At 48.3% G+C, this 12329-nt stretch overlaps 1 protein-coding gene across 4 annotated transcripts in view; it reads left to right on the top strand.

The window, feature by feature from the left end:
• Positions 1 to 12329, top strand: part of naa35 (N-alpha-acetyltransferase 35, NatC auxiliary subunit) — a 60757-nt gene that overhangs the window by 2921 nt on the left and 45507 nt on the right. For all 4 annotated transcript variants that reach the window (XM_078396985.1, XM_078396984.1, XM_078396981.1 and 1 more), the window contains exon 2: positions 8413 to 8542. In XM_078396985.1, coding sequence (XP_078253111.1) covers positions 8413 to 8542 — 130 coding nt within the window. The remainder of the gene's footprint in view (positions 1 to 8412; positions 8543 to 12329) is intronic.

Raw genomic sequence — 12329 nt, 5'->3', positions numbered from 1 at the left:
TGGGAACTGGAAGCACTCTGTCATCTCCACTTCTGCATCATTGAGGCAGACTGGGGCATGTACTCCACCCCGCTTCCTGACATTGATGATCTTTTCCTTTGTTTTGCTTAAATTGAGGAAGAGGTTGTCATCTTTACACCATGCACTCAGCCCCTTATCTCCTTGCTCTACTCCTTCTCTTCATTATTTGAGATTCGACCTACTATGGTGGCACCATTTGTAACCTTATATATGGAATTAGAGTAGAATTTGGCCGCACAGTTGTGAGTATACAGGGAGTATAGCAAGGGGCTGAGAACGCAGTCATGTGGAGTACCTAGGTTCATGTCTATTGTCTACCTAGGTTCAGAATTATCGTGGAGGACATTTTGTCACCTATCCTTCCTAATTGCAGTCTATGGATCAGAAAGTCAAGAATCCATCTGCAAAGTGAGTGCTGAGGCCTTGGTCCAGGAGTTTGGAGATGAGTTTGGTTGGGATTATGGTGTTGAAGATGGAGCTTTAATCAATAATAGGAGTCTGACATGGGTGTTATCCAGATGAACCAGAAAGCTTCAAGGCATACACAGTATTTGCCAGCACTCCCAGTAGTACACAGATGACTTTGCGAAGATGCAAGTCCACAAATTGTGAGTCAACAGATAATGAAGGCTTAGATATTTATAAACAGAAAATATGTTTGACAAATCTGCTAGTTTTTTCTTAAGCTATTTATAAACAAGGCAGAAAAGGAAAGTGTGGTATATTTGAATGTTCATAAGGTGTTTAATAAGATGCCATACAAAATTAGAGTAGAGAGGATTAGGAGAAATATATTAGTTTGGTTTGAGAATTGCGTAATAGACAGTCAACAGACTGGGAGCAAAAACCCCATTTTCAATATGGCAAAATTTCATTGCTCCTGTTGTAAGAGTCAATACTTGACCTCCATTGTTTAATTTTTTTCTTTTCTATTTTGATCTGATAATCTCTGGTTTTGTTTTAATGTTGTCATATGTACCTAGATACAATGGAGAAACTTTGTCTTGTGTGCTATGCGGGCAAATCATTCTATACAGGAGTACCACTGAAAGTCATTCTCTCATATCTTAGAGTGGTGTCAGAATTTGGACTGCATACTATTATATCAAGCAAAACTTTTCAACAAAATAGAGAAACAAGAGACTTCAGATGCTGGAATCTTGAGCAAAAAAATTACGAGTTGTCCATAAATACAGGAGAGGTGCCTGAAAACTGGAGGGTGGCAAATGTTGTGCCTCTTTTCAAGAAGGGCTGAAGGGAAAATGCTGGGATCTATGGGGCGGTGTGCTTAACATCTGTAGTTGGAAAGTTACTAGAGAGTATTCTGAGGGATAGGTATTTAGACAATAGGTGCAGGAGGAGGCCATTTGGCCCTTCGAGCCAGCACCGCCATTCAATGTGATCATGGCTGATCATTCTCAATCAGTACCCCGTTCCTGCCTTCTCCCCATACCCCCTGACTCAGCTATCCTTAAGAGGTCTATCTAGCTCTCTCTTGAATGCATTCAGAGAATTGGCCTCCACTGCCTTCTGAGGCGGAGAATTCCACAGATTCACAACTCTCTGACTGAAAAAGTTTTTCCTCATCTCAGTTCTAAATGGCCTACCCCTTATTCTTAAACTGTGGCCCCTTGTTCTGGACTCCCCCAACATTGGGAACATGTTTCCTTCCTCTAACGTGTCCAACCCCTTAATAATCTTATACGTTTCGATAAGATCTCCTCTCATCCTTCTAAATTCCAGTGTATACAAGCCTAGTCGCTCCAGTCTTTCAACATATGACAGTCCCGCCATTCCGGGAATTAACCTAGTAAACGCCCTCAATAGCAAGAATAACCTTCCTCAAATTTGGAGACCAAAACTGCACACAGTACTCCAGGTGCGGTCTCACTAGGGCCCTGTACAACTGCAGAAGGACCTCTTTGCTCCTATACTCAACTCCTCTTGTTATGGCCAACATTTCATTGGCTTTCTTTACTGCCTGCTGTACCTGCATGCTTCCTTTCAGTGACTGATGCACTAGGACACCCAGATCTCGTTGTACATCCCCTTTTCCTAACTTGACACCATTCAGATAATACTCTGCCTTCCTATTCTTACCACCAAAGTGATAACCTCACACTTATCCACATTAAACTGCATCTGCCTTGCATCCGCCCACTCACACAACCTGTCCAAGTCACCCTGCAACCTCATAGCATCTTCCTCACAGTTCACACTACCACCCATCTGCAAATTTGCTAATGGTACTTTTAATCCATTCATCGAAGTCATTAATGTATATTGTAAATAGCTGCGGTCCCAGCACCGAGCCTTGCGGTACCCCATTAGTCACTGCCTGCCATTCTGAAAGGGACCCATTTATCCCCACTCTTTGCTTTCTGTCTGTCAACCAATTTTCTATCCATGTCAGTACCCTACCCCCAATACCATGCGCTCTAATTTTGCCCACTAATCTCCTATGTGGAACCTTGTCAAAGGCTTTCTGAAAGTCAAGGTACACCACATCCACCGGCTCTCCTGTCAATTTTCCTAGTTACATCCTCAAAGAATTCCAGAAGATTAGTCAAGCATGATTTCCCCTTCGTAAATCCATGCTGACTCGGAACAATCCTGTTACTACTATCCAAATGCTCCGCAATTTCGTCTTTTATAATTGACTCCAGCATCTTCCCCACCACTGATGTCAGACTAACTGGTCTATAATTTCCCGTTTTCTCTCTCCCTCCTTTCTTAAAAAGTGGGACAACATTAGCTACCCTCCAATCCACAGGAACTGATCCTGAATCTATAGAACATTGGAAAATGATCACCAATGCGTCCACAATTTCTAGCGCCACCTCCTTAAGTACTCTGGGATGCCGACCATCAGGCCCTGGGGATTTATCAGCCCATTTGGATTGGCAAGGTCCAATTAGGGATAGTCAGCATGGTTTTGTACGTGGGAGGTCATGTTTCGCAATTCTGATTGATTTTTTTGAAGACATGACTGAAAAGGTCGATGAGGGCAGAGTTGTAGATGTTGTATACATGGATTTCAGTAAGGCTTTCGACAAGGTTCCGCATGATAGGCTGCGCTGGAAGGTTAGATCGCATGGGATCCAAGGAGAGATAGCTGAATGGTTAGCAAATTGGCTCCATGGAAGGAAGCAGAGGGTGATGGTGGAAGGTTGCTTCTCGGACTGGAGGCCTGTGACTAGTTGTGTACGTCCGTTGCATCAATGATTGGGATGAGAACATACAGGGCAAGATTAGCAAGTTTGCTGATGATACAAAGGTGAGTGGTTTTGCAGACAATGAAGATGGTTGTGAAAGATTGCAGCAGGATCTGGATTGATTGGCCAGGTGGGTGGAGGAATGGTTGATGGAATGTAATACAGAGAAGTGTGAGGTGCTGCATTTTGGGATGTTGAACAAGGGCAGGACCTACACAGTAAATGGTAGGCCTCTGGGTAGTGTTGTAGAGCAGAGGGATATAGGAGTGCAGGTGCATGGTCCCTTGAAGGTCGAATCGCAGGTGGATAAGGTGGTCAAAAAGGCTTTTGGCACTTTGGCCGTCATCAGTCAGAGAATATCAGGGATAGCGGCCGGTGCCGGGGCTGTCGGTGGGCCGCGGAGGAGTGAGCGAGCGGCGGAGCGGACGGGCGGCCGGAAATGGTTAGGCCGTGTGATGTCACGGGGGGAGCGGCGACCCCGGGCTAGTATAGAAGTTGGGAGGTCATGATGCAGGTGTACAAGACGTTGGTGAGACCGCATTCAGAATATTGTGTTCAGTTCTGGGCACCATGTTATAGGAAAGATATTGTCAAGCTTGAAAGGGTTCAGAAAAGATTTGCATGGATGTTGCCAGGACTAGAGGGTGTGAGCTATAGGGAAAGGTTGAGTAAGCTGGGTCTCTATTCTATGGAGGATGTGGGGTGATCTGACAGAGGTGTATAAAATCATGAGAGGAATAGTTGCAAAACAGTAATAGAATGTCATGGTCCTTTTTGAATGAAGTCTCTGTTGCACTATGTTTAACATGAGATAATTACCTTTGGATGGTTTGATGAATCTCTATACACTGAAATAAAACAGAACAAACCTCACAAATAATTTGTAAAATTGTAATTGAGGAATATAACAGGTTGAAGCTGCAGTTATGAGTCATTTTTCATGGAATTATAGTTTAGTTCAGGTTAGTTTCGAGCTACAGCACAGAAACAGGCCCTTCAACCCACCGTGTCCGCGCCGACCAGTGATCCCCGCATATTAACACCATTCTACACACACTAGAGACAATTTACACTTATACCAAACCAATTAACCCACAAACCTTTACGTCTTTGGAGTGTGGGAGGAAACCGAAAAGCGAAGATCTCGGAGAAAGCCCACGCAGGTCACGGGGAGAACGTACATACTCCGTACTGACAGCATCTGTAATCTGTACAAACAGCACCCATAATATTGCTTTCCTCCTCCCTTGAAGTGTCATAAAATCATGCAGCACGGAAACAGACCCTTCTGCCCAATTTGCCCATGTTGACCAAGATGCCCCAACTACATTAGTCCCACCTGTCCCATGTTTGGCCCATATCCCTCTAAACCTTATCCATCAACCTGTCTGAATCTCTTCTAAATGTTGTTATAGTACCTGTCCCAACTACCTCCTCTTGCAGCTCATTCCATATACCCAGCACCCTTCTGTGGGCTCTCGTGTATGAAAATATTGTTCTTCAGGTTTGTATTAAATATTTCCCCTCTCACTGAAACTAATATGCCCTGGTTCTTGATTCCCCTTGACTCTGGGTAAAAGACTGTGCTTTTACCCTATCTATTTCCCCCCGTGATCTTATTAACCTCTATAGGATCAACCTTCATTCTCCTGCATTCCAAGGAATAATGTTCTCGCCTGTCGAACCTCTCCCTATAACTCAGGCCGTCAAGTCCGGGCAACATCCTTGTAAATCTTCTCTGCCCTCTTTCCAGCTCAACAGCATCCTTCATAGAGTAGGGTGACCAATACTGAATACAATACTCCAAATGCGGTCGCACCAACATCTTGTGCAACTGTAACATAACATCCCAACTTCTATACTCAATATGTGTTGGAAAGAACTGCAGATGCTAGTTTAAATCGAAGGAGGGCACAAAATGCTGTAGTAACTCAGCGGGACAGGCAGCATCTCTGGAGAGAAGGAATAGGTGACATTTCGGGTCAAGACCCTTCTTCAGACTAATGTCAGGGGAGTGGGCGGGACAGAGAGAATGTAGTCGGAGACAGTAAGACTGGTGGGAGAACTGGGAAGGGGGAGGGGATGGAGAGAGAGGGAAAGCAAGGGCTACTTGAAGTTAGAGAAGTCAATATTCATACCGCTGGGGTGTAAGCTACCCAAGCGAAATATGAGGTGCTGTCCTCCAATTTGCGCTGGGCCTCACTCTGCCAATGGAGGAGGCCCAGGATGGAAAGGTCAGATTGGGAATGGGAGGGGGAGTTAAAGTGTTGAGCAACCGGGAGCTCGGGTAGGTTAAGGCGGACTGAGCAGAGGTGTTCAGTGAAACGATCGCTGAGCCTGCACTTGGTCTCGCCGACACACAGCAGTTGACACCTGAAACAGCAGATGCAGTAGATGAGGTTGGAAGAGGTGCCAGTGAACCTCTGCCTCACCTGAAAAGACTGTCGGGCTCTTTGGATGGAGTCTAGGGGGGAGGTAAAGGGACAGGTGTCATATCTCCTGCGGTTACAGGGGAAAGTACCTGGGGAGGGTGTAGTTTGGGTGGGAAGGGACGAGTTGACCAGGAGTTGTGGAGGGAACGGTCTCTGCGGAAAGCAGAAAGGGGTAGTGATGGGAAGATGTGGCCAGTAGTGGGATCGCGTTGGAGGTGGTGAAAATGTTGGAGGATTATATGCTGTATGCGACGGCTGATGGGGTGGAAGGTGAGGACAAGGGGGCACAAAATGTTGGAGTAACGCAGCCGGACAGACAGCATCTCTGGAGTGAAGGAATGGGTGACATTTCGGATCGAGACCCTTCGAAGGGTCTAGACCCAAAACGTCACCCATTCCTTCTCTCCAAAGAGGCTGCCTGTCCTGCTGAGTTACTCCAACATTTTGTGTCTACCTTGTATACTCAATACCCTGACTGATGAAGGCCATTATACCAAAATCCACCTGGCCCCCTATCTACCTGTGACGCCATTTTCAAGAAGTTATGTACATGCAGTCCTAAATCCTTCTGCTCTACAATACCCCTCGTGGCCCTGCCATTCACTATGAAGGTCCTGTCCTGGTTTGACTTTACAAAATGCAAAACCTCAGACTTATCTGCATTATACTCCATAAACCATTCCTCAGCCTACTTGCCCAATTGAGTGCACCAATCATTGAGCCCTCTGAAAGCTCATTCTGTTTCACATAGTAAATGTTTGAATCTAGAAACGGTCTCAACAAATTTAAAAGACTGTAGATGCTTCAAATTCGCAATGAAAACAGAAAACACTGGAATCATTTAGCAGGTCAGGCAGCATTAGGGGAAATTGAAACAAAGTTAGCATTTCAGATCTGAAGTCATTCATCAACACTGGAAAAGACAGAAAACAAGTTAAGGGCCTGTCCTGTCCCACTTAGGTGATTTTAAGGCGACTACCGGCGATTTTAAGGCGACTGCCGGCGACTAGGCTGTCGCCGCACCTTCGCAGGGGTGTCGCAGGCATGATCGTGAGGAGTCTTCAATGAATCATAGCGGATCTCGGCGCGTCGCGGAAAAAAATTCCAGATATAAATTTCTCGGTGACAGCAGGCTTATCGCCAGGTATCGTAGCTTATTGCGGGCGCTGTCGCATGCTGTCCCCAGGTTTGCTAGGTTGTCGCAGATGCATTTAGAAGCATGTAAGATTAAATTAAGAAAAGGCATTTGAAGATACCAGAAGATAGTTTTGTTTTACCAATTTATTTACCGTCAGGACATTTGACAGGTAGAATGGAGGCGACAGTTTGACGGTCAGGTAAGCGTGGGAATTTTGCGATGTTTCCGAAGACGGTGTAATCTCTTAGCCAGGTGCTAGTTTCACAAAAAAAGTAACTTGTAACCTGACTCGGCATTGTCGTGGTCATTGCTGTAGGGTAAGAGAAAATTTTAGCGATCTGCTACGAACTTTGGCGGTCGCCTTAAAAATCGCATAACTGGGACAGGCCCTTTCATTTTCAGTAACATAGAAGATGGAGAGGGATGGTTAGAATAAAAAGAACGTCGCTATTAGAATAAAACCAAATAAATCAGCATAGCTGTTCGAATCAGATTATCCTTCTGTGCTGCAGGCGTCCTCTTCCCTTCCCATGTTCCAGGGACCTAAACAGTGTCTACAAACAATGCAGTGAATCACTTGCACTTCTTGTTTAGTGTATTGTAATTAGTATGTGATCTTTATGCATTGGGGAAACTGAATGCTAATTGGTGATTATTTGCAGAGCATCTTTCAGTCCACAGGAATGTTCATGAGTTTCCCGTCGCCTGCCACTTTAGTTTCCCATCCTATTCCCATGCTGACACATCTGTGGTCTTCTGCACTGTTACGAGACCCAAAGCAAGCTTGAGGAAGTACAACATATCTTATGTCTAGGCATATTGCAGCCTCTGTACTCAATATTAAGTTATCCAACATTAGGTAATTAGCTGTCTCTTTCTGTCAGTCTGCAATGGCCCATTCCTTGTCTCCCGAGATGCTGCCTGACCAGCTGAGTTACTACAGCATTTTGTGAATAAATCGATTTGTACCAGCATCTGCAGTTATTTTCTTATATTATGGCTATTTGTATGTTGACGCAATTTTCCCTTTCCATTAATATTGTTTGGACTGCTGGGCATTTCCCGCAGCCTGGTTATTGGGAAGACATAATTCAAACAAAGAACAATAATTTGATACTAATGCCAAATAAACTAATTTGTCTCGACCTTTCAGAGACCATCTTCTGAGCTACTGACAATTAACTTGTTTCCTCTCTCTACAGTTCTGATGAAAGTTTTCAGATCTGAAACATTAGCTCTGTTTCTTTCTCCATAGGTACTGCCTGGCCTGCTGAGTGTTCCCAGCATTTTCTGTTATTATTCCTACCTCATTTAGCCTGGATTCAGAACCAGGGCCTAGACTTGGAAGAATAGTGCTGGCTTCCTGCATCATTTCCATAAAGATTTACAATTAAATATTATTTATTTAGCTATGATTTTATAAAATGACAAAATTGTTTATCTTCATAATTGACAATGCCTCTGTCTCTGGAAGTCTAAAAAAAATCCTACTTTCACTTGGCATGCAAATAAATCATCTTCAACTGAATGCGGTATTCTGAGGAAATAGGAACAAAGTCTTTTGAACAGCCTAATTTATTTTGCACTTGTGTAATTTGATCTCCAGGTTACCATGGTTACAAAAGCATCTTTGGATGAAGACGATGTTGGTTGGGGGCTTGGCATCTCGGAAAAGATGGAAAAGAGTAATGCAAACTGGGTAGATGTGACTAAGGAATTCAAGGATTGCTGTAAAGGTAAAATGTACTTCTGGCTTAAGTGACCTCTGTAATAAAATGTAAAAGTCTCCTGTAATATGAAAAGTGTAACAAAACACTATTTTAGTATTCTTCTTTCGTAAAAAATTATCAATGTTCTATTTTGTTAGTTCAACCAAAAGTTCTAAATTACAAAATAAATATAGTGCCTTGCATCTTTTTGCAAAAAGGCAAAATGATACAGAAAGATTAGATGCAATTGTAGTGAATCCAAGACGAGCGTTATTATCAAAATACTTTATTCTTGGTAAAAACCGTGACAAGGCGCAACGCACTTACTTTGGACACACACTACTTAACTACTAATATAATATAATCTCATCTCCCAAGTTTGGCGCCAGACACAACTATACCTCGCGCTCCCGCACCACGTGACCCGTTAGCCCAACCGAGGGTTCGAGACCCCCCGCTAATCTGTATGTCCCTACATGACCCCCCCCCCCAGAACCCTCGAAACCATACCTCACGGGTGCCCGGACCTCCCTCCCGGGAACGCGTACGGAGGGGGGAAACCGATACCGCCAATGTGATGGGAGGCGGGGAGGCCGCCGCCGCCGGAGGCGATGGAGGGGCCACGGAAGCGGAGGGCGTAGGCGAGGGAGAGCGCTTGATCGGGAACGGCGGCCCGGGCCCAACCATAGGCGGCGGGGGGCCGTGAGGTGGCAAACAAGGCGCCGCTGGCAGAACCAGTGGGGCGGCCATAGGCCGGCCCCTGCGCGGCGACTGGGCCACCGACACAGGGAGGTCCTTGTCCAAATGGGCCGGCTTGAGCCGGGATACCGAAACGAGCTCCTGGCGATTACCCACCTGCAAGGTGAAAGTGACAGCCCCTCTTTTAAGTACCTGGAACGGGCCCTGATAAACCGGCCGAAGAGGGGGGCGGTGGGAATCTTTCCGAAGGAACACGAAATCGTAGTCCCGCGAGTCCGACGGGACGTGGACTGCCGTGCTTCCGTGCCTGGAGGTCGGGACTGGAGCCAGAGAACCCACCCGTGCCCGGAGGGAACCCAACACCGACGTAACGGGCGGCGGCAAGGCGGGGGCGGAAGGGAGAATGTCACCCGGCACCCGCAGGGGCGAACCGTAGACGAGCTCGGCCGAGGATGTGCCTAGCTCAGCCTTTGGGGCCGTACGAATGCCGAGGAGGACCCAAGGCAGCTGGTCAGCCCAATCGTGGCCGGTCAATCGGGCACAAAGGGACGCCTTCAGCTGCCGATGGAAACACTCCACCATCCCGTTGGATTGGGGATGGTAGGCGGTGGTCTGCTGTAAGCGAGACCCATACAACTGTGCCAGCGCGGCCCAGAGGGAGGAGGTGAGGGGGGATGTTATTGAAACATATAAGATAATTAGGGGATTGGACACATTAGAGGCAGGAAACATGTTCCCAATGTTGGGGGAGTCCAGAACAAGGGGCCACAGTTTAAGAATAAGGGGTAGGCCATTTAGAACGGAGATGAGGAAGAACTTTTTCAGTCAGAGAGTGGTGAAGGTGTGGAATTCTCTGCCTCAGAACGTAGTGGAGGCCAGTTCGTTGGATGCTTTCAAGAGAGCTGGATAGAGCTCTTAAGGATAGCGGAGTGAGGGGGTATGGGGAGAAGGCAGGAACGGGGTACTGATTGAGAGTGATCAGCCATGATCGCATTGAATGGCGGTGCTGGCTCGAAGGGCTGAATGGCCTACTCCTGCACCTATTGTCTATTGTCTATTGTGAACTGGGCTCCCCGATCTGTGGTGATGATCGCCGGTACGCCGAAACGGGCCACCCAATGCAACGCCAGGGCTCGTACACGAGGCCGCCGAGGTGTCCGACAATAGGAGCGCCTCCGGCCAACGTGTAAACCGATCCACCACCGTCAGCAGATGAGTATAACCCCTGGAATAGGGCAATGGACCCACCAAATCCACGTGGATGTGGAAAAAACGGACTGGGGGAACCTCGAATCTCTGGTATGGGGGCTGGACATGGCGATGAACTTTGGAGGTCTGGCACGGAATACAGGCCCGTGCCCAGGCCGCCACCTGCTTCCGCAGGCCGTGCCAGACAAACCGGGCGGCCACCATGGCCGAAGTCGCCCTGATGGACGGATGTGCCAGGCCATGAATGGCCTCAAAAACCTTGCGCCGCAGGGCGGCAGGCACCACCGGGCGAGGGCGTGGAAGTGAAACGTCACACCACAACTTGGTACCTGTGGGGCCACACGCCACCTGCTCCAAACGCAGCCCCGAGGCTGTGGAGGGGTACACCCCGGCCGTTTTTTCCAGGCGCTGAGCCTCCGCTGGCTCCTGGAAATCCACCTGTCGTCCAACCACGGCCACGGAGGGAATGGCCGGCCGGGACAGGGCATCAGCAACAGCATTAAGCCTACCCGCAATATGACGGACATCGGTGGCAAACTCCGAAATTAGGGTGAGGTGCCGCTGCTGGCGAGCCGACCACGGATCAGAAACCTTAACAAAAGCGAATGTCAGAGGTTTGTGATCCGTGTAGGCCACAAACGAACGGCCTTCCAAAAAATAACGGAAGTGGCGGACTGCTAAATAGAGGACCAGGAGTTCCCTATCAAACGCACTATATTTGAGCTCGGCTCGCAAGAGCTGCCGGCTGAAAAACGTCAGGGGCTGCCATTGACCTTCGACCTGCTGCTCCAAAACCCCACCCACCGCCACGTCTGAGGCGTCCACCGTCAGCGCCGTGGGGGCGGAGGAGCGCGGGTACACCAGCATGGTGGCGTTGGCGAGGGCCTGTTTGACCGCGACAAAAGCCGTCTCTGCAGCTGCGGACCACGCCAACTCAGCGGGGTTACCCGCGAGGCATTGAAAAAGGGGGCGCCTGACCCGAGCTGTTGCAGGCACGAACCGGTGATAAAAGTTCACCATGCCCACGAATTCCTGCAAACCCTTGATGGTAGTAGGGCGTGGAAAAGATCGGACCGCTTCCACCTTAGCTGGCAAGGGAGTGGCACCGGCCGATGTAACCCGGTGACCCAAAAAATCTACCACCGACAGGCCGAATTGGCATTTGGCCGGGTGCAGAATCAGGCCGTGGTCCTGCAGCCTCTGGAATATAGTGCGGAGATGGACTAAGTGCTCCTGGACCGAACGGCTGGCAATCAAAATAAACACGAACCGCAAACCTCGACCCACACGGTCCATGAGACGCTGGAATGCCTGAGCTGCGTTTTTAAGGCCGAAAGGCGTTTTTAAGGCCGAAAGGCATGCGCAACCACTCAAACAACCCGAACGGAGTAATGGTAGCCATCTTTGGGATGTCCGGCGGGTGGACCGGGATCTGATGATATCCCCGCACTAAATCGATCTTTGAAAAAATTGTAGCCCCCTCCATGCTAGCTGACAAGTCCTGTATGTGCGGAATCGGGTAGCGGTCCGGCCGTGTTGTCGGAAATCCCCACATGGTCTCCACCCCCCAGATGCTTTGGAAACCATATGCAAGGGGGAGGCCCACGGACTACTTGAAGGCTGCACAATTCCCAGCCTCTCCAAGTTCAAGAACTCCTCTCGAGCCATGGCCAGCTTTTCAGGGGTGGGAGGCGCCGTGCCCGGGCAAAAACCGGCGGCCCCTCGGTCGGAATGAAATGCACCACCCCATGCTTCTCGGAAGGTGCATCGAACTGCTGAACGAGGAGCTGCGAGAAATCCGCTAGGACCGCATCGAACTGACCGGGGGTCGTGGTGATGGCCTGGATCGCTGAATTGGGTGGGGCGGTGCTTGGAGGGGCCGCAGGCCCCGTACTTCGGGGCCGTA

This window comes from Rhinoraja longicauda, chromosome 3 (assembly GCF_053455715.1).
Source record: "Rhinoraja longicauda isolate Sanriku21f chromosome 3, sRhiLon1.1, whole genome shotgun sequence".
NCBI lineage: Eukaryota > Metazoa > Chordata > Chondrichthyes > Rajiformes > Arhynchobatidae > Rhinoraja > Rhinoraja longicauda.
Note: the sequence above shows the minus strand (reverse complement) of the source record. Positions and strands in the feature narration are given on the sequence as shown.